We start from the raw sequence: 27,781 nt of genomic DNA, 5'->3' as shown, positions 1-27,781 counted from the left end.
TACCGGTTCTTCAACAATAAACTACCGGTATCGGATTCCACGTTGATCCGGTACCGGATTCCACGTTGATCCGGTACCGATCCCAGGCCGGACCGTCCGTACCGGTCCGTACTGGCGGGACCGGTACCGGATCAACGTGGAATCCGGTACCGGTAGTTTATTATTGAAGAACCGGTACGGAACCGGTTTCGTACCGGTCCGGGCCGCCACCGGTACGCCGACCGGTACCGGTACGGCGGACCTTGTTTCCATTTTTGTATGTCAAAAGGCATATGCGGTGATGAGGGTCATCATACCATATATATCTATGTCAACAGGTGTCTATTTTGAAGCACGAAAAGGAAATCCTTATAAACTCGGAGAAAAGAGCTTCTGATGAAGTTCGCAGTCTGTCTGAGAGAGTGCACCGTCTGCAGGTTTTAGCAACTTATTTTGATTGTCATCACCTAGCTATGTTTTGGCTTGGTTTCATGACCATTCTTGCTATTTTTATTTCTATTGCATATGTTCTTGTGATTCTGGTAGTGTGTATGATTATTTGTTGTGCATTTCTAGGTGTGTATTTCTAGGGTGCATTTTTAATGTGTTATTGCTTGTGTCTCTATATACTCACGTGAGTTTGTGGCTTGCACATATGTTTCCCTACTTGGTTGTCATGTCTGCTTTCAGTGCAGTTGACTTTATACAATATTGAGATGGTGTTTTGCTCCTTTTTGATTTGTTGATATTGTTGCAGTCAAGCCTGGACACCATTCAAAACACTGAGGAGGTTCGAGAGGTATATTTTTCATAATTCATTTTCTTTTATAATCTTTTCTTTGACTTCATGTCTCTAGTCATATATTTACAACATCTGTGCATGGATAATGCAGACTGCAAGAGCTGCAGAGAGAAGAAAACATGACAAGTATCTAAAACAAGTTGAAGTAAGGCTACCATTTTGTGTCCATACTGTTGTATCGGAATCATTCTTTATAAAGTCAGTTACTTACTTTCTTGTCTATACATGGACCCCAATCTCACCAAACAAATGGACATGCTTCCCCAATGCAGTTTGGTCTTGTTCTATAATTTGGGGCTGTGCAGACCTCAATTTCCCTTGTCAGTATACTTCTTCTTCCTTATGTGTGGTGTAGGTACTAAAAGCATATGAAGGTTCTAAGAACATCACTCAATAGGGATTTTGAAATATTCCACTATTATATTACTAGCAATCATCTTGGTTTCATGAAAGAAATATTGGAATGTTTTTTTTACAAAAGAGACTGTACTTTCTCTGATCTCCACAAAATGAATCATTAACCGGACCATTCCTTTCATTAAATGGACAGTTACTGCCCATATTAACTTTAAGGAAACCATTGAGATTATTTTTATTAGTGGTGTTGCTCTGTAACTTTCCATGTGTTTCTCCTTTTTCCCCCCTCTGCCTGGGCATACAAGGGAAAATGTGGCACCTAGTCAGAAGGTGGGACTTGTGCAGGTGCTTGGGTAGATTGTGTTAAAATATTTTCAATAAAAGTTACACTCAAATAATATATTATAATAACAAGAAAGTTAGAAATTGTATCAAAAAATATTAAACTGTAAAATAGGGAAATTACGAAGGCACCTTCTTATTTATTCTAAGACCTAGATAATTGAATATGACATTAATCTGTAAGATTAAAAATATCCCTGTTTAACTGTATAATATTGTTAATATTTGATTCATAAGATTACAAATGCCCCCAGGTAAATGTTTGGACTTGGTTTTAGAATTTGGTATGGAATGCCATTTTGAATTCTGTGCTTCAAATGTGCACCTTTTTCATTTGGGGTTACTGTGGGAATCATGCAATTGACATGGGCCTTCCATTGTGATACCCTTTGCATTCTGAAACCTTACCAATGGGATTTGAGGCAATTTTTGGAGGCCTTGCCTCGAGACATGAAGCAACAAACCTAAAACAATCCTTTTTTAAAGCAAAGATTGGGAGTAGACAGTTAATATAAACTTAATGAAGCTTCTAAGCTGCAAGTATGCTTTCTTGGCACTGCTGAGAAATATAGTGTTTATAATTTGATGTGTGATATGCTTTATATCCTGGCCAGCCTCACGTAATACCTGATCTTTGAAGAATAGCCAAAACCTGTCTCTCCTAAGCTATGTAGGGCGAGGCAGGTTTCTTGCACAAGGTGGCAGGGTCACATACTGGGTTTGCCCAGGTGGTCAGGTCTGAGGAAGGACAGCTGGAGGATCACATAACCTCAGGCAGTTACCTTTTCAAATGTTGCTGTTTTATCCTTCTTAATTTGTTCTGTTTCTTATTTCCTACTTTAAGGACCACTTTAAACATCATTTGTTTTATGTATACATTTCTGAATCCATTTCCCTTGTTGGCAGTCACGTTTTCCAGAACATTTAATTCACTGACGTGAACATCTGTTGTGGTATTATTTTAAAACTAACTAGCTTTCATGTCTTGTATATTTTGAGGACAAGTATTTCTTTTTCAACCTTTAGGGTCTTTTCTTTTGACCATTGTTACACATCTCTTCTCTCTCTCTCTCTCTTTGTGTTTGTCCTAATTGAGGTTTAAAGTATTCGGTGTTCATAATGCTAATCAGTACCTCACTGGTACATTATGATACCTTCTTGAATCTTGACCATTGTTACACATCTGTTCTCTCCCCTTTTTGTTTGTCCTAATAGAGGTTCAGAGTGCTGGTGTCCATACCCCTGCCATTACCTTACTGGTTCAGTACGATACTGGAAGGTGACGTGGTATGTCTGCTAGTGCTGGCACCTTCAGAATTGAAATGTCATACCATGTAGCTGTACAGTATAGTATTGACTATTGAGGGGCATACCAATGTTGGTACCTTACTGGGTTCACTATGAAATCACTATGATATGGCTTGAAATTATGATTACTACATTCCTACTTCTCGTCATCATTACTCGTGATCTTTTGTGAGGTTTGATCACCTGACGCCTTTCTTGCATGTATGCTTAAAAATCTTTCTTTTTTAAATTATATTACATGTCATGTTGTCCTTACATGAGTGCTTTATTTAAATCTTTTCTGTTCAGAGAGATTGGGCAGAAACTAAGAAGGAACTTCAGGAGGAGCGAGATCATGTTCGTGCCCTAATGCTTGATAGGGAAAAGGCAATGGATAATTCCATGAGACAGGTGGATGAAATGAGAAAAGAATTAGCTGATGCTTGGCGAGCTGTTGCTTCGGCTGAATCAAGGGCTGCCGTGGCAGAGGTTTTTCTTATGATTCTGGAATGATAAACCACTTTAAATAACAAATTCTTATGCCTTTGCTGTAACTGAGGTTAATGTTTGTGTTTAGGCTCGGTGCTCTGATCTGGAAGCCAAACTCGGCTGTGCGGAGAAAAAGGTGGCTGTTTAGTCATTTGTTTCGTTAATTACTTTAATTTTGTTTTCCTAATAAATTTTTTTGCCTTTACATGTTATCGACTATGTTGCAGCTTGATGTTATGCTATTGTCTTGAACCTCTCAGGATATTTCCTATACGATTTTTATTTTACAATGTATTTTATCTTATTATTCAACTGACTATCGTTATTATGTGGCTTGGCTGATGCATGAATGCATGAGAGGGCATAGAAAATATTCTTGTAGTAAGTCTTTATGTTATCTTGTTCATTATTTTGCATTTAAAAGACCATTTCATAGCAAGGTTTTAAATATTGGTAGGAAGGTGGGGTGTCCCACCGTCCCAAGTGTTGGGACGAGACGAGCCATGAAATGGACCGCGATAAGATGGGGCATCCACCTTTTGGAGTGCTGGGATGTAGGGTATCAATCCATGGGAAAATTGGGATGGTCCTATCCCACAATATTTAAAACCTTAGTTTATAATATGGTAAGATTGAGGCTAAGGAGTCTTTGATGGCATTCTAACAACTCCTTAATTAATAAAGTTGCATAGAAAAAGAAGTGTTTTTGAAATAATTTTTAAAAAAATTAATGAGCACAATGCATGGTGGTTGTGAAGACATATGAAAGGAGCATAATATTACAATTTTTACACGGAATTTATATAAGCATTCGAATGAGAGGAAGTAAGAATCCATGTTTATTAATGCCCTGAGAGTTCAAATACATTCAGAGGATGAATTTTTTTCTTTTGGTTGGGGGGGGGGGTGCAAAATATAAACTGTTAGTGAGTGTTCATCTGAATGGTATTGGAAATTTAGATGGCCTCCATAGGAGGTATTTCCTTCAATTTAAAACACTGAACAATGGTTAAGGTTGTTCACTGGGAAGGCATTTTAGCTGTTCATTGGCTATGGTCCAACTGTGATGTGTATTTATTTGATTAATTGAGTGCTACATGTGCTTCATCGTTGATTTGATTAATTGTTTGATTGTGTGAACTGAACTGATTGAGCAGCAAAATATCCATTTCTTTTATAGTTCGCATTATTGGAGTGTCTTGTTTTAGCAAAACCACTTAAGGTGATTCAATGTATATTTTTGGTGTTTGAAAATTGAATACTGTCTCGAACCTTTCTCATGACAAGTTGATTTCTATTTTTTTCTTGAAAGGGTGTCAAAATGGTCAAAAAGCCATCAATACCCTCCATTGTGTATGTGTGCAAACTTTTTATGTCATCAGCTGGACTTTCAAGTGGTCATATTGGTTAGATTAGACGGTTCAAATGAAAACACATTCGATGAAATAGAAATACTTAAATCTTAAGCTGTTAGTAACAATTCTTTGACAGTGACATGGGCAACAAGAAAATAGAAAGCAAAAACAGCTAAAAACTACAATTGTTGTCTGATTATCTGACCCATTTTGAGTAGTGCTACATGAAGTATGTTATAGCAAATATTTTGAAAGGAAATATCTGAACTCTTTTTGGCTTACTTTTGGTCCACTTAAGTGGCAGGGGACCATATACTGCTACTATTGTATATATGCAGCATTTTTATTTACCTTTTTATGCTTCGCTTGTAATTGAAGGAACTTTCTAGATTTGATGAAAGGACTGTCTTCTCTACACCTAATTCTCTTCTTAGTTTGCCTGTGCTAAAGACAGGTTCAGTAAAAGAATGATTGATGATACGTACATAATCAATTATGCTTCGCCATACCGGCTCGAACCAGGTGGTACGGGACGCACCATACCGGTACTCGATATAGGTGGCGTACCGACATTCGGTATACCGAAAAGACTTTGTACCATACCATACCGACACAATGCTCGTGTGGCACTGGTGCGGGGTCTGATATCGATACGACGAACCTTGAATCAATTCTTATGTATGGCAACTATGTGCAGTTACGGACCCTTACATTGTTGTGTGTTGTGCAAGTCCTAGGTGCAAGGTTCGCTGTTTTGGGGGTGGATCGGCACGATTCCACCCCTTAGTTCAAGAAACTAGCGAGGGAAGGGGAGAGGGAGAAGGAAAGAGAGGCAAAGAGAGAGAGGGAGGGGGAGAGAGAGAGATGCAAGAAGAGGGAGAGAGAGATAGGGGGCTCAGAAGCCCTCCTCTCCTTCGCTTGTTTGCAGGCCACAGTTTGCCGACTTCACTTAAAGAAGGGCAAAAAAAATTAGGGCCAAGCCCGTGTTTCGTTCGAAAGAAGGGCTTCGCCCATTGGGGCCTGCGAATGAGCGGAGGAGGATAGGAGGGTTTCCGAGCCCCTTCTCTTTCCCCCTCCTAGCATCTCTCTCTCTCCCCCTCCCTCTCTCTCTTTCTACTCTCTTTCCTTCTCTCCTCTTTCTGGCTCCCCTTTCTCGGCACACGGCAAGTCGGTATAGCACAATGTCATACCGTATTGTATTGCTGGGCAACCAGTATGGATCCTGTAATTGACCTTGCTTAGGTGTGAGTGCTTCTTTACATGTTCCACAATGAAGTAAGAAAAGAAAAAAAAAATCATGTGCAAAATTATGCTGAAAATTAATATCCCCTAATGAAAATATGAAATATTTGGCAGATGTAACCATCAGATTCCATGAGGGTGAGCCCTAGGGCAACAGTAAGGTTTCTCCTTTGCGACCTAGTTGTCGTTGGGTTCAAAATATGGAAACAACCTCTACTCATGCGGAGGTAAGGTATGTTTGTGCCTCTTGAGTCCCTATGGTGGCGGGAGCCTTGTGTATTGGGCTGCTCTAACTAGCGGATTCCATCTGCAGTCATATGAAGACTTGCTTCTTTGAAGTGTTTTCTAGCTTTTGATTGTTCAACTACATGAGAGTAAATGCTGCTGCTTGTTTTAACTTAAGGAGGCCATTATTAATTTTGCTTGTATGCATATTCCAAAAACTTAAATAATGTTTCTTTATGTGAGATAACTTCATTCTTGTTTTTTTTCCCTTGATTGTGTGCTTTTTAAAGTGTGTATCGGCAACACAATCTTAAACTAAGAGATCATGTAATTTCCATTTGGCCATGCTAGATAAAGGCTTATGATCGGTTGCCTTATTCTTCTGTGGCAGTAATTTGATACAATCTTATAAAGGCTTGACATGAAATTAATAGATGGCAACAAATCATTCTCCAAAATTGAGGGTCTAGATTTTCATTTGTATCCAACTTTATCTTGAGGTTTTGGAGCTTATCAATTTATTATTGTTATTGTTATTTTTATTATTATTTGCTACACATGCAGGTGATTAAGAAGAGCGGTGGAAATGATCCTTCAGCATTTTCTACAGATGAGGTATGGATATCTTCTATTGAGTTAGTTTCCCTTGTCTGGATATCCAGTTTTCTAGTTCACATATTAGTAGGTTGAGAATACATCATGCATGGACTATGCATCTCGTATGAATTTGGCATTGATCAATTTTATGTCATGGAAGTTTGCATTTATGTATGTGTGAAGGTCTAATGAACATTTTTATAAATCGTCTCTGCTTTATCGAGGTAAACTAAGTTTACTATAGTTATAAGTGGCCCTTTTCTTTAATCCTGATTTTCTTTGATATTGGCCTGTGCATACCTTGTGAGCCCAGTCCATGGTGCAGGGTGTGCTGCTTAGTGTCCACCCATATGGACCTGTATTGACATGTGCTGGTTCAGTTACTTGTGTATGAAACTAGGACAGCATTGTTGACCATAGCATGATCACTGATCATTGTTGTCATTGCTCATAGCTTATGGTTTACATCTGAAAGTTAGGCATTACTAAATTACTGTGCGTGGCATTACTAAATTATCGCATGGATTCCAACCCTACTTGTGCTTTTTCAACGTCCTTACTCTTGTTCTATAACTACCATTTTTGATTATTCTAGTTCTTAGTTGGTCTGCTATTGTTTATCATCTTGTTCATGATTATCAGGGTGGCTTCATGGCCTTTAAACTGAGTCCCCTGCATGCCTTGCGGTTAAGCTCTTAAGAGGATTGGGTAGGGACTTGGATGTCTTTGAAAAGAAGATGTTGAAGAGGCAAAATGACTAAGAGAAATGGAGAAAAAAGAAAGCAGAGGAAGAGAATTAAAGCAAAAGAAAGTATGAAGAAACTACTTAACGTTGGTAGTCAATTTGTGCTGCATGCTGGGACTAGGTCGTTTTTGTAGCTCTGGTGAAGCCACAAGGAGGAGACATGCTACATTTAAGACCGTGTATCATTATTGAAGTAAAAATTTTGTCACGCAGAAACTTTTTTAAGGTGATTGAAAATTTCTTGTCAAAAGTAAAATGATGGGTGTTGAAGGATAATTGTAATTCGAATGGCTTGCAAACTGGTGGCAAGTATTAGAATTATAGAATTGTGCGGCGTACTAGGTCTTCAAAGTATTAATATATAAACCAAGGTTTTAAATACCAGTGGCAGTACCGAACTTCTAATGTTTTTCCACTGGAATGGTATAGTATTGGTACTGGCATATCTATCAAAACTGATAGATTCCAGAAAATTGAAAACCATTGATATCATTAGTACGGCCGATACCATATTGCTGGTACGCGCTGATAAGGACCTGTACATACCAGTACGGTTGTTATATACCCATCCAGCGGATTTGACTTGAAATTTTTTTCATGTCATCCTTTCTTATGATAGAATGAGGGTGGCAACGTTAATATGTTTTGGATACCAATTTGGTCAATTTCTGCAGCTCCTTTGACTTCAAAAACACTAATATTGCGTCCCATGTAATTTGCGGTCTAGCCTTTGATTTTCAAACCTTTGTTCTCAGTTCTCACACGCTTATATATTCCAATTGATTTATTTTTCTGGCCTAATTTTTTTCAAGTGATTTTATGTTGCTTCTATACAACATACCCAAAAGGACCAATTTTTGAATCTCTATGGACAATTCATCCATTAATCTGAGCTGGAAAGCATTCATTAGGCTATTGAATCATTCATTCATTAGGGAGCTGTAACAATGTATCTTCATTCATTTAATTTGTTGGTGTCATGATTCTTCTTAAGCACTTGTCTGACTTCCTGATACTGTATGCCATCTTGTTAAGTTGAATCATTAAGCCAACTTAATAGCTTTTATATATTGATTGACAATAAGTAAAATTGATTGGGATTATTTAGTAGATTTTACCTGGTATTTGAAGAATTTATGTAAAGCAAGAAAATTTAGTACTTTATACAGTTCTGTATGGTGAAATGTGTGATTCGCCATGGTTATCACTCATTGAAGTATCTATGATTATATTTGTTTTGGTGCCTTTCATCACATTGCATGGGAACTAGCTGCTTTTAGTGTCAGCTGAAGGCATTTGTCTCTATTCTTTTTTGTTTTTTTAATTTCATTTATTATTTTCCTTTCTTTTCCTGTTCATTTATTCTTCTTTTTCTTCTTCTTCTTCTTTTTTATTTTTATTTATTTATTTATTTATTTATTTATTTATTTATTTTTTTTTTTTGGGGGGGGGGGGGGGCGTTGCCTAATGTATCTTCTTGTTGTTTAATCTCCCCCTTCGCTTTCAGAAGATTCATACTGTGTGACCATCTATTGACTGGACTGATCCTCCTAGTTTATGCCCTCTGCCTGCTAGGGCATTTGAGCATCGAATAAATCTCTATCCTTCTTGTTGGTTGGATTTTTGTTGGTTAAGTAAATTTCAACTGCTGCAGAAGATCTTAAGTTATTTTTGGGAACTAAGAGTGAACGGGTCAGTAGAAGAGCCGAAACATATCCATGATGATATCTGGAACCCCTCGTTCTGTAACTACTCTTATCTCGTGGTTTTATATTTGATGGTGTCATATTTCTGTTTTTTTTGGTAAACATTCAGCTATCATATAGAGTGATATAGAAAGGATGATATTATAATTATGCAATTACAACAGAACATTTGCATTTAACTTATAGAATACTACTGGCAGATGCATGGATATTATGGTTTGAAATTTTAATGAACCAAATATGAACTTCAACATAGTAGTCATTGGTGGCTACTTTATGAATTCTTTTGCAGTTAGCGTTACCTTTGGATGCCATCTATCACAAGCTGTTTATTTTATATATGCATATGAAATGTTACTAATCTAATTTCTTGCTTAGTAGCTTTTGTTAGTTTGTAAATTTGTTCCTGTATCTGTTTTTCACTGTGCGAGATGATACTACTAGGTGACTGGAGAGTCATGGAAAGTGAAAGAGGAGATGGAAAAACTGAAGGAGGAAGCACAGGCCAACAAGGATTTTATGCTACAGGTGACTTGATTATATGCCTTCTCCTGTTCTTATTTTCCTCCTTTTGATTCTCTAAGGTCTTATTATGATCTTTTGTTGTAGTACAAAGAAATAGCATACACGAATGAAGTTGCATTGAAGCAAATTGAATCTGCACATGAGGAATACAAGGCCGAGGTATGCAATTTCTATAAGGTTTTCCATGAGCTTATAACAGTGTGGCTTTCATCTACTTACTAATCATGTATATTTAGCAAATGCTTATGAATCATGTGTTTAATCCAGGCAGAGAAATTGAGAAAGTCATTGGAAGATGAAGTTCTTTCTCTGAGGAATAAGGTGTCTGAGCTGGAGAAAAACTATGTATTGAAGTGTGAAGAAGCGGCTTCGGCCGTGGAATCTAAAGAAAGAGAACTTTCTTTTGTCTTGGCCGAGACTTCAGGCTTAAGGGACGAAATTGCTCAAAAGATGTAATTTACTGTACTTTTGGTTACTCCTTGAACTATGTTATTCTCCTAGCTTTCATTAACTCTTACTAGTTTGCGCTTATCTTATTGTAGGACACAAATAGAAGGGTTGGAATTTCAGATATCCTCTTTGAAGGATGATCTTGATAGGGAACACATGCGTTGGCGAACTGCCCAAGACAACTTTGAGAGACAGGTATCACCCCTTTATGTGATTAAAATTTTTGAATTTTTGAGTTTTCTTTCAAGTGTTTTGAAGGAGTTTTCTCCTTCTTTGCGGCATCTTTTCTAAGTTGAATGTGGTTATATACTGTTTCCACTATTTAGCTACAATGTTATTCTCCCTGCTTCATTTGGTCTCAGGGGCAGCAAATTTTCTGATTCTTGTTGGATCAACTTCAGGTTGAACAAAAAAATCTCTCAACCCGTGTTCAATGTATTTATAATAGAGTTGGGAAGAATAAAACCCATACATGACCCCTTTTTTATCTGAATTTTGCCCAACAGGAGAACCCATATAGAGCTTCACTTATCAGTTTTCAGAAATGAAGATGAAATATGGTCCAGGATAGAATTCCATGTCCAAAGAAAGTGAAAGAGTTGTATGTGTGAGAGAGAAGACATAATTAAATGGAGAAAAATGTGATTAATCTTGTCCGCTCCACTTCTGTTTGAAATATTTTTTGTTCCTTCTTTTAACCATTAACTGCAGACCTTGCCAATCACCTGAGCCAAGACTCGAATAGCCAATGGCCCATTGTGCTATCACTAGCTCATTTCTATACCTAGGACTGGGTTTTAAGATCTTGTCCAACCCTTAGTAGCAGCAAACTTCTACTTAGGGCAACGTACCCCCTTCAGATACTCCCTAGAATCTTGAACCTGGATCTGCTTCCTATCCCCCTTATAAACTTAGAGCTGACCAGTTTATTTTGTTGGTCATGGCAAGCTCAAGCCTGAACCATTTATTAGAAACTCACACCTAAACATGTTCATGTTCGGCTGGTTGGCTGGTTCAAGATAGAAATTTCCATCCTTCCGTGGCGTACTTTCCTAAAAGAACTTGGGAAATTCCCATCTTCAAAAAGAGGGTACCTGGTTAATTATCTCAGATAACTGATAGTGGACCTTGCTCTAAGTATTTAGCATACTTTCCGTGGTTTTGCATAACTTGATTGTTATACTTTCCGTGGACCTTGCTCTAAGTATTTAGCATACTTTCCATGGTTTTGCATAACTTGATTGTTATAGTGCCGAATAGATATGCTCAATTTTCTATGGAAAGTGGTGTGCGTCGTTTGTCGTACCCGCTTCTTGATATCTTTGAAATTATCATGATCAAGGTTCGTTGTACCAGGCGTACCGTACCATACCGGTACCAAACTGGTATACAATCTTGTATCGTACTGACATTCGGTATGTCTTGCTATCTCGTACCGATACTATAATAGGATGGCACCGATACAGGGTCCGGTACTAAGATGGCAAACCTTGATCATGATTGTATAGTTTGCAATTGATTTTGTTGGAGGGGGGATGAGTTGTGGTTAAAACCTGGGGATTCATGGAGATCACACATTAAAGAATTATTATAATAATCCAAAGTCATGATGGTTTAGTGTATTTGTGTTTTTTGACAAAAGATGGCTGAAAAGAGACTTTACCAAGGAACCTTTTCACGGTTGACAATGGAAGGAATATGATGCTACCGGAATCTTTTGATTCAGAGAACGACCAAGAAGAAAGGGTTTAAGGGCCATGCATTTCATTAGTTGGATTTTGATCTTCATTACTATGAACTTCTTGTGGCATTTAACTAGTAAATTTCATAGGTATGCATATGTTCTTGGGTTTACTATTGTTATTTCTAAATATTGGAGTGTTTGTTTCTGTGTTTATGGGCCATTTTATAAGTTGGGGTCAATGGTTTTTTAACGAACTTCATATTTATGAGTTCTTTTAATGCGAGTATGATTCAGTTAAGCTTCAACATTAGTTTTTATCCCCCAAACTAATTTACTCTGAAGGTTAACAGGCAGTTTTTTCTTTTCTAGGTTGTTCTCCAAGCTGAGGCAATTCAAGAGTTGACTAATACTTCTAAGGAACTGTCTTCGTTGCAAAGTGAAATAGCAAAGCTGCGGAAAATTTCAGATGCACAAAAGGCTGAAAATGTAATCTTTCCACAATCTTTCCAATCACCAATACTTTTGACTACCCAGGTTACACTTTATCTAGTTTATTTTTGGTAACATTCTGATGGATTATATAATTTGCTGGTGAGTTCCACTACTTCTGGGACAATTCATTATGTGGGCACATTTGTTCGCCTTTGTGCTGTCATGCTATGTCTTTCTTTCTTGGCACATCTGTAATTATATTTTGCATGCATGATTGCAGTTATTGTGAGTAAAATTAAGTAAATATCTTTCATTAATTTGCTGAGTTGATGTTGGGAACAGTCTTTTTGCTTTATTAACTGGCCAGCTATACATTATCATCCTATAATACAATGATCTACTGGTGCTCAAATATGCAAAATTTAATGCTGTCATTGATTTTTCTTCTTGATTTAAGTTAGCAGGTTCACCAACTAGTCGTTTATCTTCTTCTTCCTCTCAAACTTGGCTCTATATTAGAAGGCTAAATGAGAAGTTGCTTTACCAACTGATTGAAATGAGCATGGAAACTATGGATTCTAGTTCCTGTGCATCAAAACATTGCCATACTCTGTGGGATCTGCTAAACTGTTTTTCTATGCTGCCATAAAATGTTTAGTCACTCAGTTTTCAAAGTTCTTTTGGTCCAATAACATCAAGGCTGTCAGTGGACACTTTCGGTTTCTCTTAACCATGTGTACTTTAACTTGCTGTTTTCCTCCTTATGAGCCAGTCAATAGGTGGCCTGCCTTAAGTGCTCCCCTTTCTGTAATGGTCAGACTTGTGGCCATCTTAAGAAATTATTAAACTTCATAATGATGAAGTTCGAGACTGATAAGTGCAGAATGATGACTGCTCATTCTCAATTGATTGTCCCATATCTGTTCCTCATTTGACGTAATCTCTCATTTTGACAAGCTGTGTACTGGTTTGGTTAAGACATGGTCGACTTTTGTGCACCCATGAAACCAATGTACGAACATGTCCTTTTTAGTATGCGGAAAATGCAAGGATATAGCCTTTTGTTAATACAATGATATTTCATATGCGTACAATGTGTTGATATTTGTAGGCATGGTCTGCCGTACCGGTCGGTACGGGCCGGTACATACCGGTATCGGACCCTACCGGTACGGTACAGCTACATATTTCGGTACCGAACCGTACCGGCCTGTACCGGCCGGTACCGATACGTACCGGCCCGTACCGACTGGTATCGATCCATACCGGCTCGGTACCGGCTCAAACCGACCAGTCCGTACCGGCTCCAATTTTTTTTTTGGCTTTTAGCCCCATCGGTACAGTACTGGTTCGGCTCGGTTTGGTTCGGTACCGTACCGGTACCGATGCCCACCGGTACATTGGTACAGTCGGTACCGCGTACCTTGCTTGTAGGTATCAACTTTATTAATATCTTGATTGCACTTGTTTTTGTCAAGGTTGAATTTTCTGTCCATGTACCATGATGTGCTCTGGCTGGAGAGTTAATCAATCTCAACTTCTGCTGTTGAAAAAGTGACAAACATGGATAATGTGGCATCAGTTTGGAGATGCTAGAATGGAGTTTCTTGGGTTGTCTGTTTATGCTAGAATTCATTTTTGAACCTATGAAAATTCTTACGCTTAGAAGGATTTTGTTTCATGAGATAAATTCGTCATTTTTTTCTCAGTTTCAATGTCCACTGATCATTTTGTGTTGGGTTTCGAATTCTAAGTTAAACATGGATGGGATTTCTGAATGCACAGCAGAAAAATTGAGGATGCAGTTTTTTCTCTCCTATTAGATGCTTCTTTCCTTTTCATAGTAACAGAAGCTTTGTGTTTTTTGGTCATTTTATAATCTTTTTGTGAATGTTCATGTATAATATCAGATAATCAAATTGCATTTTGAGGTTTGAAGAAACCATTTAGGTGTTTCTTTGCTTGTTCCGCATGTAGGCAATATATTCTTATATTACTATTTATCACATACCTTACTGGACAATTTGCAGGATTCTCTGAAAGCATTGTGGGAAAAGGAAAAATCAGAGCTGCAGGCACAAAAGGATGGAGCTGAGAGGAAGTACAATGAAATAAATGAGCAGGTATGCTTTTACGGGTAATTTTGTATGCAAATCAATGTATATTATGTCTAAACCCCTTTCATAGTCAAAAAGTTAATTATGATTAAGCATTCATGATTCACTTATCCATAGATCTCATTTATTTCCTATATATGTTTAATTTATTCATATTCACCATAAGGGTATATAAATATGCATGAGGATTTGCTTTACATGCAGCTGTTATTGTTAGAAATTTAGTTCAGTGGCCTGATTTATTTCAGCTAAAGCAGTCCTATTTTAAGTGAATTGGGTCAACAGGTGTCAGAAATTTGCCTATAATGTTTTTCATTTTAATAAATTTTCAAGGTGATATTCTGAATGGTAACTGTGATGGTGGTTCTATAGAGTGATTGCTAGGCTTCATGAGACATCAGCAATGAGGTTTTTCTGACTTGAGGAGAGTGTAGCACAATGTTGTGTTCATTTATTGTTAATCAGAACTGGAGCAAATTTGGATTTCATTTATCACAAGAAAATTTAATTGGAGCGAGGATTGCCATCTCTGAAAATTTGTGTGGTGAGGATCCTAAAGCAGACGTAAATATTTAAAGTTCAAGTGTGAGAATTTCATCGATATGGCAATATTTCAATTAATCCTACTGCTTCTTGGTTGCATGTAGCTGCATGCTTGTAGTAGTTGTTTCCATTTTCATGCATTGAGGAGTTTTTTTTTTTATTTGTTTTGTTTAAAGTTTAAACACATAAAGTGGACCATGGCTTCATTTGTGAAGTGCTTTTGAATTTTTTAAATATTTTTATATTAATTTGTGCCACAGTTTGGTTTGCTTTCATTTAAACTGTCCATGATTTCTAAACAGCAGCAGAACTTACAAAGAATCATCATCACGTGTCTGATTGAGCATCTTGTTGTTCTTGAATTGAGTTTTTCTCATTTATGTATTTGATGAGTTGATCCTCAATTTATGGTGATCTTTAAAGGTATTCGAAACTGAAGGTCCGTTTTTCCATAAATTACGTGGTTCGAAATAGTTTTAAGATAGTGGTACAATGTGAAACATAACCAGCCTTAGCTCAGCTGGTTGGTATCCCTCTCCATTTGAAAGTGGTCCTTGCCTCCTTGGTTGAAACTATGTTGGTGGCTTCTCCAGCTTATACTCAGAATTGATATAACATCGAACAATTCCTGGGTCAACATCTTAGGCCTCTTTGTTTATTACCTGTTCAGTTTCTACCGGATGGCAATGTTTTTGCTGATTCAGACATTGTTATGTGAGTTTTACAAAGCTGCAACATTCATCAGAGAACACATAATATGAATGATTTCATTTCTTAAACATATCAAATATAGATAATTCCATTGACATTCCAACATCTGTGGTACTAATTCCATATTCCAGAATGTGCTCTCAGCTACCACGACATAAGATTAGCTAAACTTGCTGTGTCAAGGGCTTTATCGCATATGGTTATGGTATTTAGAGGACCTCCTAATCCACTAAACTACCTAAAAACCCACCCCTCCTCCCCCTACCTGACAAGGCCCTTGGCCTCCTAGGCAACTTTAAAACCCTTATCCCCCAAGGGTAAACCTGCATACCTTAGCTCATCTAGCAACATCTAATCATAATTTTCTTTTGTTTTTGTGTTGTTGTAGGCTTGTCTTTTCTAATGAGACCTCCTCATACTTTTATAGTTTTATTTCACATCCATTGTTCCAGATGCAACGCAATACCACCTTTTCTATACTCACTGTTTTAGAAAGTGGATATTGTATGCGGGTTGTCAGGGGACCATATAGTGCATGTATGATATGCAGGCTGCATATGCTGATGCATATACGGTTACTATTTTTAGTATTTGAAAATAAATACAATATTTTTAGTACAATAAAAACAACAATAATGATAGTATTTTTTTTTAGAGGATAGTACCAATATTAATAACAATAACACCTTAATTACTTATTATCTAATACTTGATCGCAATGATTATAACATATTCAACATTTTAGCACTATTGATACCTGTATCGGGCCACCTGAAACCTGTATCAATCCTAACCATCAACCTTAACCTGCTTCGCCTACACGGGCCCACATAGAGTGGGCTATATTTGTAGTTCTAGAATGCCAAGCGGGTTTGCATATACCGCCATACGATGCTTAAGAGGCCATATGCAGCTGCACAGTGCTAAGTTGACCGTATTTTTGGTCCGTACGTGGTATGACCATATATACTACTGCATATAGGCTTCGGTGCAGACAAGGGGCTGCATATGCAACAGCACGCACCACATTCTAAAACAGTCTCTATGTGCCCCATTCCTCACTCTGTCTATCCTTGTTTTACCACGTACCCATCTCATCATTCTTCTCTCAGCTACGTCCATATTATTTGCTTGGATTCTTTTTGTTGGCCTAGATTTTGGGCAACACTGTGTTGCCGGCATTATAACATCCTAGAAGCAGCTCTGGACTAAATAATGATTGCCAAGCAAATGAAGAGATGGTTTCTTTTAGCACTTCATTGGAAATGCTTCATAAAAGTTGTTTTCTTGAAAGAAAAAGAAGATAACCCATAATTTCTGGTCCTTGGGGGCAAGATCACTGTGGCTAGAAATTTACTTGTGCCACAACTACAACCAGTACTTCTTCACTTCTCCAGATGTCCCCTTATTGCTGATCGTTGGTGCAAGACCACTGACTAGAAATTCACTTGTGCCACGACTACAACCAGTACCTTTTCACTTCTCCGGCATACATGTCCTTAAAATTTTCAATTTACAATTAAGCAACATTTTCTTGATGGAAATTTTTTTTGTTCTAAATGCCACCTGGATGGAATTCGAAGATGCCTGTTTAAACCACTTGAGTTACTAATTGTCAGGAACTCAAAAGTTACAATTGAAACTATTTAATTTACTAAGTGTAAAGCCATGTCCTTGATTAATAACTGTCTGCTGAACCAAGAAACAATAATAAATCATATTGTAACAATGACATATTTAATATGATGCTGTAAAATGGTAGCAAATGGTCATGTCATGTCTTATAATTCATAGCAGCACTCCTTACACAGAAACCCAAGTCTTTATTTAACTATTTGAGATGATGGAATTCATCTCATATCACAAAAACTATGCCATGTTCTGTGAATTTTTTTGGATATGTATTTATGAGTACACAATTAACCTGCTTGCTAAGACAATCCTGAGAATATAGCAGCCTTACCAAGAATCAATCTAATTACAGTTTGTCAAACTCCAAAAAAGAAGTTCAACCTATGAAGAGAGATGCTGAAGTTATAAAATGCTGCATGATACTCAGATATTAGTAACTCCATAACTTAATAACTCCTCAACTTCTTATCTGGTACAAAAAAATTTGAAGACAAGCAGTGATTTGCAGGTTTCTTTTTATATGAAAGTCCAATGGGGAGTGTTTTTCTTTCTTTTTATTTCTTTTAACTAGGTCTAGTATATTAAATGCTTGATTCCCGTTCTGCATGTGTGCATGTATGGTGTTTCTGTGGCATGTTATATGAATGTGCTGCTGCTCAAACTGCTGGTTGTGCTGGGTAAAATTTATAGTTTGATTTTCTACAAGACTATCTCACTGACATCTCTACTCTTGCCGATCAGCTGCCTAAATGTTAAAGTGCTTTGTATCAGCTGTATTTTTACCATTCTGTTCTGATGAAAATCGTAGTATCTCTGTATAATTGCACTTTTGCTGCTATTTGTAGTTCGATCTTTTTTTTATTGTCTGATGCATCTGCTCTGTCAGAATAAAATATTACACAATCGACTGGACTCTTTACACATTAGATTAGCTGAAAGGGAACAAAGTTATGCGGGATTTTCTTCCCAAAATGTAGATTCAAAAGCTGAGAGTGACTTGCAAAATGTTATCAGCTATCTTCGCAGGTCAAAAGAAATTGTAAGTGGATTTATCTGAATCACTTTGGACAAATACTGTTTTTGTTTCTAGTGCCTTGAAATTGGCCAATCTAATAATGCAGGCGGAAACCGAAATATCCTTGCTGAAACAAGAAAAGTTGCGGTTACAATCACAAGTATGTACCCAAGAAATTTTCCTCTTTATTTGCTAATGACCTAAATTTAAATAAAATGTACATAGTATTCTTAGATACATACTATGCAAAGCTCTCTTCTCTTGAAAAACTTGTATTGTCAGAGCACTTTTGGTTAGGTTGTATATGTTGATATTAGCTGTGCTGACCCTACTTCAAATGCTTCTTTCACTTAGATACATCACATGTAATCCAATTTTTGCCATCCATTTATCAACCGTGTGCCTTGCTTCATGTGTCAAATGTTAGTAATGAAGAAAACAGAACTTAGAAAGAAAAACCTTAGTTGAAACACTTGTACCTAGTCATTAGTACTTCTTTGTATGTTCTGAACCAATTTTCAAAATTGTTTGCTCATCTTCATGCTTGGTTGGCTGATCAAAATATGGGAAAAGGGTATTTACCCCTGGGGATGCACGGTGACCGTGTTGACTTTTCTATAAGGATTTTTTTCTTTGCTTAGCCAACTTTATGTCAGTTTTTGCTGCAGCATCTAAAAGTTGCATGTTCTCTTATAAGCCTGTATATGGAAATATGGTCTGACGCTGTCTGACACATGATACAATGTCCATTATTGTAAGATGGTACCACTGATGTGATGCAATAGCATATGATCTGAATACTTGGAGTGGAACATTTGTCCTTGTTGGAGATGGACCTATATGCATTTTCAGTTCTGTTGAAGTGGTATATGTATCTAGGAGGCTGATATGATATAACACAATAAGCTTTTTGGTGGTTATGTTTCCATTTAATAAATTTTCAAATATGTTGTGCATAAATACAAGGAAAATTGATTTCTCCCCAGCCTGCTGCATCCAACCCCATGCGCATTTATTCATTTAACTAGTTAATTCATGATTTTGTTGCCTCCAATTCTGACTTAAAATCAGTTGAAATTATGTTATGGAAAAGAGGTGGGCTCTTGGTGCTTTTAAATTTAGAGCACCAGTAATGACGCTGAGAGGTGTTTTTTAAGCAACTCACACTATGCCCAAATGAAGTCTGTGTATAAGCAGCATGCCAGATTGATACGATATAGTGCACCACATTAATTTACTATGGTATGGGATAGTACTATGCCATAGTGCACAATATGGTCCTGTGTCTTTCTGATGAGGTAGGATTTTCAGTTTATTGTACCATTTGATTCGGAATGATATTTTAACTTTGATGTGTCTTTCCAAATTTTGTTTTATGAATACCATTTAGATTTTTTTGCCCTCAAATTTGTTTGGTTGTTGATATTTGCTGTCTTTTCTTTTGTTTGCATTTGCTATATACAAAGTATAACACAAGTTTACTGGATAACAAAGTTATAAAACTTAAATTGGATATTAAGCATTATCATCATCTCATTTCGTTAGAGAGGAATGAATGGCCTTTATGCCATAAAACATTATTGAAAATAATTTGATCAGTTTGAAGTCTCCAGTTTGCTCTCGTACTATTATAATGAGTTGTGTTTAAACCTCTAGGTTCTTTTGAATTAATTATTGCAGATCACCAAGTGCTATATTATTCTAGGAATTCTAATCTATCTTCAGTGAGGAGTTTTTTTTTGTAGAAAAAATATTTTATTACGCTGATTGTATGGTAAATGTTTGTTTTGTTATGCCTAATTGCTTCATGCTTCTTATAGACATGAATCAGTTTTTATTAACAATTTACCGTAGCATAAGTTGGTACTTAATGATGTAGTGCCTTATAATATATCTTGTGATTCTGATGGCTGCTTGCTTGCTTCTATTATTGCGTTGACAACTGGATGTTTCTTTGTGCTTGCAGCTTGAGAGTTCTATAAAGGCCTCTGAAAGAGCTCAAACCTTACTACATTCTCAACATGAGAATTCTAGAGCAATATTATTCAAAGATGATGAATTCAAGTCCCTACAGCTTCAGGTGACCTTCTCGTTCTCTTTCGGATCCTCAGAACATTTGATTGGAGTAATACTTGAAAGGGTGCAAGCATAATGCGCCTCCCCTAATATTATTTTTTCAGGTGAGAGAAATTAATTTGCTTCGTGAAAGCAACATGCAGCTTAGAGAGGAGAACAAGCATAATTTTGAAGAATGTCAGGTTTGGACAAACATAAATTTATAATGATCATTTCTATGATCATTGAGTTGCATCTGCATATCTTTCAGATGGGAGTGTAAGAAATCAGTTGCCCGATAATCTGAGCCAAATCAAATCTGTTTTTATGAAGTTGAATCAAAATCCAAATTCGTGCTTGCTTTTACGTATAAATAGATCCAAACCTGAGAACTCAAAGATCATTTCCTTCCCTTTTTTTCATGTTTTTGACAATCTTATCTTCCTCTCTTTGGTCCCCACCCTGCTTTGAGCTGTAGGCCCATTCCCTCTCCTTATCTCCAGTTCTTAGCTTGCCCAGGCCATTGTGCACCTCCCCCATCCCATAGCAATTCCTCACCCTCTTTCGCAACCCTGCATCCCCCTCCATGCCTGACTTGCCCATGCCTAACCTGCCAAATGTTCTCTTCACGATCTCTTAACCCTAAGCTTCATCTGGAAATAAGATTACACTGGAACTCAATCCACGCTTGAGGCTGAGTAGGTGTAGGATTCAGGACAGGACAAACTTAGTAATTCAGGCTTGAAATAAATTTTGGTTCTGTTTGGGCCACATTTAGCCAACCCCAAGCTAGGCTAGTGATCCTATTATCTGAATTATCGTTAAAAAATACATCATATTATTTGCATGTCAAGATAAAGAGCTAAACACATGAAATGTTCCGACTCCCTCTTTGTTTATCCTCTCCACTTCCCCTCGTTCCTTCCTCTCTTCCCTTCCTCTGCGACCTCCATCACTCCTCACCTCCCCTGCTTCTTCACCTCCTCTTTCTCCCCCTCATCTCTTCTGTTTCCATCAGCTTTCTGTTCCATCCATCAATCCCTCTAGTCGATCACTCTCACCTCCATTATCTCTTTTCCATTTTTGACTTCTTATCCCACCATTGCTAGCTACAATACTGCAACTTGCTTTCCACCTCATGCCCATGGCCACCTCAACCCCATTATTATCTACGTTTATAACACGTGCCCCCTATTGCTATTTGCTATCCACCCTTCACAGCCTTTTCCACCTCTCAAATTGCACTCACTCCCTTTCTCCTCCCAAACTACCTCAAAACCATAACACCCTTGAGCTCCTTGGTCGAGAAAGAGAAGGAATCAAGCACAGCTTTTCTCCTTCCCCACTCTCACTCCCATTAGGCTGCTCTAGAGATGAACCAGACAACATTGAAGGCTCTGCAAGTTTGTGTCTAAGATACAAAATATGATCTAAATCTGATTTGATCAAGAATTGGTCACTCATTGCTTACCAAGTTTTGAGTTCATGTAAGGTTTTATTCAGATCCCTATGCAAATCCATATTTCAGCTGCTCCGACATGCACCTGTTGTCATTCTAGTTTCTAGATTTGTGTTAGCTGAATTTTTTTATTGAATTACATAAATTTTATGCCACAATAATTGCTATTCGAATGCCATTTTTCAAACTGAGACTGTTTCACTCATCAAAGTTTGATTTATTGATGTATATGTAGAAACTTCGTGATGAAGTGCAAAAGGCTAAAATGGGAGCTGAAAGATTTGAAAATCTTCTAAAAGAGAAGCAAATAGAGTTTGATGCTTGCCAGAAAGAGGTTGAGATGCACAGGATGGAGATAGGGCATCTGAACAATAGGATTGTTGAGGTATCTTCGGACTTAACACAAAAGAGTGAAATGGTATTCACAATTTGAACTCTGCTCAAGTTGATATTAATTATATTGCAGTTAGTCGAAAGTTGTAAAAATATTGATCCTGCGGAACATGAACGAATGAAGGACGAGCTCCAACAGATTAAGGTAGATCATGGCTCTTATCCTTTGTCTTTGTTATACTTCTGGAAACTTTGATGGCATGGTGTGGTTATTTATAATCATCCAATACCTTTTAAGTTTGGTCATTTATTTTTTTTTTTCTGAGATTTTATCCTGACAGTTGGTTTCTTAAAGTGTTACTGTGGAAATTCTTGCACATCTATCTTGAAATAAAAGGGTTGATTCAAGTAGTCTGATATCAATTTCAGCCCCTCCCTTTTGGTATTGATTTTTAATTGATAGTTGTAGCTTGATTGATTGATTTATGGCCGTTTGTTTCTGTTTTTTTATATATTATTTTCTTCAAACTTCAGGGGAAGCATGAACTTTTGTTAACTTACGTGTAACATATTCTTGATTTCCATTTCAAAAACGATATGTTAAATATTTTGACTTGAGAAACATAAGTCAGCAGTTCTTACATTTTTTTTGTTCGAAATGGAAATTTAGTGTTCAAACTAATCTGTATCTATATATGTTTTTGTAATTAATACATTGAAAACTAGACTTCATCCTTGGTATTATGTATTCTTGTCTAAAAATTTGCACTTCTCAGAATGGTGCTTACTATTCAAAATGGTAAAATTTTCCTTTTGTTGGTTTTGGGAGCAGAATTAACCTGCTTAAAATATTATTACTGCCTGGGTCTATGATCCTCGTATGAATTGTCAGCTCAAATCTTCAGAACAAATTCTGGACAGAACTATTACATCCATGAGCTTCAAAAAGAAATATGTATTTTTAGATTGCAAATAGGTTGGCAATAGATAGTGGGCCTTGGTGCAACAGCAAGGTTGCTTTATTGTGGCCTGGGTTTCTTGGGTTCAAAACATGAAAACAGCCTCTTTGAATGCGGGGATAAGTTTGCGTACATATGACCCTCCCTAAACTCTGCAATGGCGGGAGCCTCGTGCATTGGGACGCTTTTTGTAGATGGCGGTGACGATGAGTTGGTCTAGGTTTGGCCAAAATAATCTTCAACCCATGCCCCTCTTATTTATAATCATTTTGAAAAGAACAAAGCCATACAAACCCCTTTATTTTTATGATCCATACCTAACTTGCCAACCTAATTATGACTTGTCAGTAATGGACTCCCTTCAAAACCATTATGGTAGTCAGTGTAACCAAGGTCCACCGTACCGGGTCCGGTAGGCGTACCGGTTGCCTACCGGACCGGTACGGGCCGGTTCGTATCGTGCTCCGGGCGGTACGAACTGGGAAGCTCTTCCCCGCCGGAACCGGGGAAGAAGAAGAGAACCAGAGAGAGCGCGGGGAAGAGAGGGAGAGAGCCCACCTTCGGCCGCCATCGGAGAGCCGCGGAGGGGCGTCGGAGGCCGGTGGGGGGCGGCGGAGGCCGGCGGGGGCGCTGCGGAGGCCGCGTCCGCGGCCGCGTCCACTGTTTCGAAAGAAACAGGGGACGCGGCCGCGTTTTTTAATTTGGGGATTTTAAGTGAAGTCGGCAACCGATTTGCCGACTTCACTTAAAATTCCTAAATTAAAAAACGCGGCCGCGTCCCCTGTTTCTTTCGAAACAGTGACGCGGCCGCGGCCGCGGCCTCCGCAGCACCCCCGCGGGCTCCCCCGTCCCCCGCTAGGCACCGCCGCCCCCCACCGGCCTCCGACGCCCCTCCGCGGCTCTCCGATGGCGGCCGAAGGTGGGCTCCCTCCCTCTCTTCCCCGCGCTCCTTCTTTTTCTCCTCGTCTTCTTCGTCTCCGGCAAGGAACCGGCCTGTACCGGTTTCCACGGCTCCGCCGTACCGGTAGCTGGCCGGACCGGTTTGTACCGGCCCGTACCGGCCGGTACGGGCCGGTTCGGCATACGCTGAGTGTAACATTATAATGGCCTTTATGTAAACATGGCTTTTAATATATTGTAATAAGGATCAATCATCCAATATTCTTCAGTCATCATGTTACGTTGTTCAGCAATCAACATGCCGACTTTTGATTTGCTAGCAGGTTTCTAGGCTAATATAGGTAACTGTCCGGTAGATGATGGGGTTATGGTGCATGTGACGGACACCTGTTAGGATATAGAGTCTAGGAGATAGTCGCCGTGAACACACTCAAGCACACCTGGGAGTTATTTAATTGCGCACAAAGTAGTGAAGGAAATAAAAGCTTAAATGAGTTGTAACGTTATGTACAGTCCTACCATTAGTTATGTAAAACAAAATCTTACCGTGTTTTAGTGTCTAGAAACCTTCACTGCTGGATTCCTTTGAAATTCCAAAAATCTCATTCCATCTAGTGAATTATGTTGTTTGTACCTTGTACTGTATCCATTTTGCTCAGAGGCATCGTACCATGCTATCATGTAGCAGAGGCCCGGACTAGGAGAGGAAGATGCCTGACATTGTTGTAAAAATGAAATGCAGGCGCTAAGATTGATTTTTCAGCACATCCTAGTTACATGTAATTGCATTTGAATAGTAATTTTTTTGAAGACACTTTAACTTGAATTTTGGAATGTCTTGAATTTTGCTATGTTGTGCTTTGATGACTGATATAAGGATGTATAGACTTGCTCGTTTAACTATATAAAGAGGTCTACCACATGAATTAGTTTTTCATTAGGTGAAGCCAATTACAGGATAAAAAATGGTTTATTTTTTTTTGAGTAAAATCCTAGAAGGGACCATGTGTTTGATTTTACTGTGTTGTGCAGGAAAGTAATATATTTGTAAGGAATATGGTATTTGTTTAGCTTAGTTGAGTAGTATCGTTACTTATCATTCCTATATCGCAGCATATAAGATCAATATGTTGCAGTTTATGTAATAATGTCATGTACCACATGTATTCTTGTAAACTCTCATTTGAACCCAAAGTGCCAACATTATGAATCCATCTTAATAATATGGTATAAATCATTGTTGGCTGTTCCAAATTCCTTATCATTTTTCTACTCATGCTGGTTAAGGCTCACTCTTTCTCATTAATGATCCTTAGAAATACAAATCATTTCCCTCGCCATGGTATCTTAATTTTACATGACCTTGCAGAATCTTTAGCTCTCTGGCTCTTAATCCTCAATGCCTGCTTTACTATGGCCTTATTCATTTCAAAATTTATTGCTCCTACTTACTGTTCATCTGCCTATGCATTCAAACCCTTGACAAATACCAATTACTTCATGCTTGCTACTTCCCTACTTTGGCTTGGTTCATAATCAAAATTCATCAGAAATTAGCATCTTTGTTTTCTTCATGAATGAACCAAAACTTGTCTTATATTGGTGTGGTGCATAGGTTGCACCTCTTGTCTGAAGGGACAAAAATTGGGTAGACATGATCTAATAGCTAGGGTTAGTGATGGGGACATCAGAGCCCTTCATCCAGATGATCCTGAGCCTCCGGATTGAGCCAGACGCATTTATTTGCATTTAGGGATTTATTTGTGGTTTATTTTATTTCTGAGTTTATTTGCATTTTAGGGCTTATTTGTGGTTTATTTGTGTTATTTGTGGGCTTATTAGGATTTATTGTTGTGTAAGGGGGTTTATGCAAGTTGTGTATTTGGGCCCTATATATAGGGAACTATTTTCATGATTAGGGTTGAATGAATGATTAAGAATTTCTTTTCCCTACGTTCTTTCTTCTCTTCCTCTCCTCTCCTTCTCTATTCTTCCTGCGTCTCTACAACCTCTTCTTCCTTCTCCTTCTCTTGTTCTTCCTTCTTCTCCTCTTCCCCCGCACTGGTGCTACATCAACTTGGTATCAGAGCCACGTCGGCTTTGCCCCTGCTGCCAAAGCCACGGTCCAGTGTTTCCTCTCTTCCTTTCTCTCTCGGTTTTCACCAGCCCCCCCTCCCCTCTATCGGTTTTCACCAGAGAAAAAAAAAAAAAAAGAGAGAAGAGAACAGCCCCTTCCTGGTTGGCCGTCCCTGTCTCTGTGCCCACACCCACCGCCGTCTCCCTTCACGACGCCGCCGTGCCGCTGGTTCGCCGCCGGAGGTCATCGCGCCCCACGGACACCCACCGTGCCACGACTTCCACGGTTCTGCCACCGTCGGTCCTGTGACCGATCGTCGGAAGAAGCCGCCGCCTGTCACCGCCGACCACGGATCGGCGACCGCGAACGCCATAGCCCCTCTGTTCGGGCGTTCCGCCGCAGCCGCCGAAGCGACCGGTTCGCCCTCCCGAATCGATCGGGAGGTTGAAGAAGAAATCAGGTAACGGGTAAGTCCTAAACCCGTTACCCACAACCCGGTGACCCGGGTCCAACAAGCAAAAAAAAAAAAAAAAAAAAAATCCCGTAGGATCACGTGACCTGCACGTGTTTCCAAAAAAAAAAAAAAAAAACTTACCTCTGTTTCTGTCGAACGGAACCCTAGGGTTTCCGCCGCCGACACCATTGCCGCCGCCCCGCCGTGCCGTCTCTGCTGCCGACGCCTTCCCCTCCGTCAACCGAACCGCGCCGCCTCGCCGTCGCCGTCCCCGCCGCTCCCGCGACCGCCTGATTGCCACCACCACCCCCTCGGTCGCCTCCCACTCACGGTCAGCCACAGCGACCATCGCCGAGTCGCCGCCGCCGTTGCCGAGCCGTGCCACCTCCGCCGGGCTCCGCCTCCACCAACCTTCGTCCACCGACACCGGAGTTGCCGCCATCCTCGCCACTGCGACTCCGCTGCCGCACGCCATCACTGCACGCCTCCCCCTCCGCTTTCCCTCTCTCCTAGCCGAGTCGGTGCCATCAGACCCCACTCGAGCTCGGCCAGCCTGACCCCCATTTCGTGTTCAGCAGGCCGCAAGCCCAGTTCCATCACCCGGCCCGCGCGCCAAGCTCCCTTGAGTGTGGCCCAGGTCCAGGCGGTCTCAAAACAAGCTTGGCCTGTAGTGCGGCCCAAGGCCACTTGGCCGTAGGCCCTGTTTCAGGCCCGATCCAGAGTCTTCTTCAGTCCATTTCAGAAGCCCAGGAGCCCTTGTGCTGTAGATCTAGGTCCACAGCTCTAGCTAGCTCTGCCCGGCGCCAACTTCGTGTTCGAGACTCCACGAGCAGACGATTCTGGTCAACTGCATTCACCACAGGTAATAGGTTCTTTCTCCTTTGGGCTTGCTTATCTAAATATGTTCTAGTTCTCTTGCATGACAGCCCTATTTTGAAACTTATTTTCTTGTCAAACTGCAAAACCTAGACATTTTCCACCACACCCATCCTACCTACCAATTAAATCTAAATATTAAATTAGCACACCCTAACAACTGGATGCTTCTCAACATTCTTCGATCATATTGATTTAGGATCAGAACAACTGTACTACTTGATTGCAATCTAACTTCTTAAATTGAATAATCTTAATCCTTAATTCTGAATAACCGAAGTAAAAATCAGCAACATTTAAATTTTAAGTTATTATTGTGAAGACTTGCTGATTTCTGAAGTCATAACAGATTGCATTAGTAGGTTGTCCAGCATCAACTTTGGTCCTACATTATAGTTATTAAGGTTTCATTAGTGACACTGCATTTCACATC

The 27,781-nt window shown here is 39.0% G+C and overlaps 1 protein-coding gene across 3 annotated transcripts in view; it reads left to right on the top strand.

Moving 5' to 3' along the window:
- The window catches only part of NUA (nuclear pore anchor), a 58,865-nt gene that overhangs the window by 22,052 nt on the left and 9,032 nt on the right, over positions 1 to 27,781 (top strand). For all 3 annotated transcript variants that reach the window (XM_008795600.6, XM_008795601.6, XM_008795599.6), the window contains exons 23-40: positions 318 to 416; positions 737 to 778; positions 873 to 926; positions 3,077 to 3,256; positions 3,345 to 3,392; positions 6,643 to 6,693; positions 9,571 to 9,654; positions 9,736 to 9,810; positions 9,919 to 10,103; positions 10,194 to 10,296; positions 12,155 to 12,271; positions 14,248 to 14,340; positions 18,107 to 18,259; positions 18,342 to 18,395; positions 20,202 to 20,315; positions 20,416 to 20,493; positions 21,985 to 22,134; positions 22,216 to 22,287. In XM_008795600.6, the coding sequence (XP_008793822.4) occupies positions 318 to 416; positions 737 to 778; positions 873 to 926; positions 3,077 to 3,256; positions 3,345 to 3,392; positions 6,643 to 6,693; positions 9,571 to 9,654; positions 9,736 to 9,810; positions 9,919 to 10,103; positions 10,194 to 10,296; positions 12,155 to 12,271; positions 14,248 to 14,340; positions 18,107 to 18,259; positions 18,342 to 18,395; positions 20,202 to 20,315; positions 20,416 to 20,493; positions 21,985 to 22,134; positions 22,216 to 22,287 (1,752 nt within the window). The remainder of the gene's footprint in view (positions 1 to 317; positions 417 to 736; positions 779 to 872; positions 927 to 3,076; positions 3,257 to 3,344; positions 3,393 to 6,642; positions 6,694 to 9,570; positions 9,655 to 9,735; positions 9,811 to 9,918; positions 10,104 to 10,193; positions 10,297 to 12,154; positions 12,272 to 14,247; positions 14,341 to 18,106; positions 18,260 to 18,341; positions 18,396 to 20,201; positions 20,316 to 20,415; positions 20,494 to 21,984; positions 22,135 to 22,215; positions 22,288 to 27,781) is intronic.

Source organism: Phoenix dactylifera, chromosome 11 (assembly GCF_051530095.1).
Source record: "Phoenix dactylifera cultivar Ajwa chromosome 11, Ajwa_hap1_PhDact_Kaust_v1.1, whole genome shotgun sequence".
NCBI classification, from domain to species: Eukaryota; Viridiplantae; Streptophyta; class Magnoliopsida; order Arecales; family Arecaceae; genus Phoenix; species Phoenix dactylifera.
This window is presented reverse-complemented; position numbering and strand designations above follow the sequence as displayed.